The sequence below is a fragment of the Peromyscus eremicus genome, chromosome 3 (assembly GCF_949786415.1).
Source record: "Peromyscus eremicus chromosome 3, PerEre_H2_v1, whole genome shotgun sequence".
Classification (NCBI taxonomy): domain Eukaryota; kingdom Metazoa; phylum Chordata; class Mammalia; order Rodentia; family Cricetidae; genus Peromyscus; species Peromyscus eremicus.
Genome location: NC_081418.1, coordinates 53,794,391 through 53,796,008, shown reverse-complemented (window position 1 = coordinate 53,796,008; position 1,618 = coordinate 53,794,391). Strand labels below are relative to the sequence as shown.

The 1,618-nt window shown below is 42.5% G+C and overlaps 1 protein-coding gene across 1 annotated transcript; it reads right to left on the bottom strand.

The window, feature by feature from the left end:
* Window positions 1-403: 403 nt before the first annotated feature.
* LOC131905793 (olfactory receptor 2A12-like) lies at window positions 404-1,336 on the bottom strand. The gene has a single exon (XM_059256607.1). It carries the CDS (start codon window positions 1,334-1,336, stop codon window positions 404-406), a length of 933 nt encoding a protein of 310 aa, XP_059112590.1.
* Between the last annotated feature and the right edge of the window lie 282 nt (window positions 1,337-1,618).

Sequence of the window (1,618 nt, the reverse complement as noted above, 5' to 3'; positions counted from 1 at the left end):
GAGGCAGCAGAATGATGACTTCAAGTGTGAGGTCAGCTTGCTCTACATAGTTCTATTCTGTTTCAAAAACAGACAAAATTTGGTATGAATCTCATTATTTGGTCTATAGCCTCATGTTCCATTTCTTAATGATGAATTTGTAATTTTAAAGAAGTCTAATATTAAGAAAGTAGGCATTTTTATCCTTATTGGTCTTGTGCTTTTTCTGTGAATGTATTTGTAGTAAGTAATTTAGGCATTCATTTATTTTTCCACTATCTTTAGTTTTATATGTTCTTCAGTTTTTAAATGAGAGTACATAATAGTCCATTGTAAGGTAACATATATTCTAGAAAGGGCAGAAAAAGAAAAACAGGCATTAAATTTTACAAGGGATAGAGCCTCTCTCTCCCCAGGATGTTACTCACACATGCCTCTCCTTCCACAGAATCGTTTTCAGGGCACCCTTGACCTCAGCATTCCTCAGGCTGTAGATCAGGGGGTTCAACATGGGGTTGAAAAGACTGTAAAACAGGGAAAGGATCTTCTGCTGCTCCTCGGGGTGCTGAGACTTGGGGGTCATATACATGACGATGGCGCTGCCAAAGAAGAGCCCGACCACACAGAGGTGGGAGGAGCAGGTAGAGAAGGCCTTCTTGCGGCCCTCCCCTGACTGGATCCTCAGGATGGCAATCAGGATGCGTGTGTAGGAGACCAGCACCAAGCATAATGGTCCCACTAAGATGAACACACAAGTTGCAAAGATAACCACTTGGTTGAGTGTTGTGTCAGCACAGGCCAGCTTGAGCACAGACAGGATTTCACAGAAGAAGTGATTGACTTCATGAGGTCCACAGAAGGGCAGCCTCAGGATGAGAATTAAATGGACCATATCCAGCAGTAAACTAAAGCCCCAGGAAGCAGCAGCCAGGGCAGTACACACTCTCCAGCTCATGATGACAGTATAGTGTAAGGGGTGACAGATGGCCACATACCTATCATAGGACATTGCCACCAAAATCAAGCACTCTGTAGCTGCAAAGGCCAAATACAAGAATGTCTGCATGATACATGGAACAAAGGAGATGGTTTTTTTCTGGGTCACAAGGTTGGCTAGCATCTTGGGGACATTGTTGGAAGCATAGGACATGTCAAGGATGGCCAGGTGTGAGAGGAAGAAATACATGGGGGTGTGCAGCCTTGGGACCATGGATATTATTCCAAGGATGACCCCATTCCCCAACAGGGTGAAGGTATAAAAGACAGAAAATATCGCAAAGAGGAAGTAATCCAATGTGGGATCAACTTGGAACCCCAGCAGGGTAACTTCTGTGATCCATGTCTGATTGCTTCCCATCTTCTTATGGCAAAGACAAGAGTCGATTCAAGATAAAATTAAGAACTGTGGAGCAAAGACACAACACAGTTATTGACTATTCCAGGGAGAGTATTCAGAAATGTATTACTGAAGAGGGATTTCCTAAGATTTATCTCCTGACACTTTGCAAGAACTAATATAGCATGAATACAAATATTGATGCACTGATGGAGTAGTGGGAAAACACACACACACACACATCCTATGTGTAACAAAATGTTAACCCAATAGGTTCTATTTTAATGTATCCTGTATTACAGG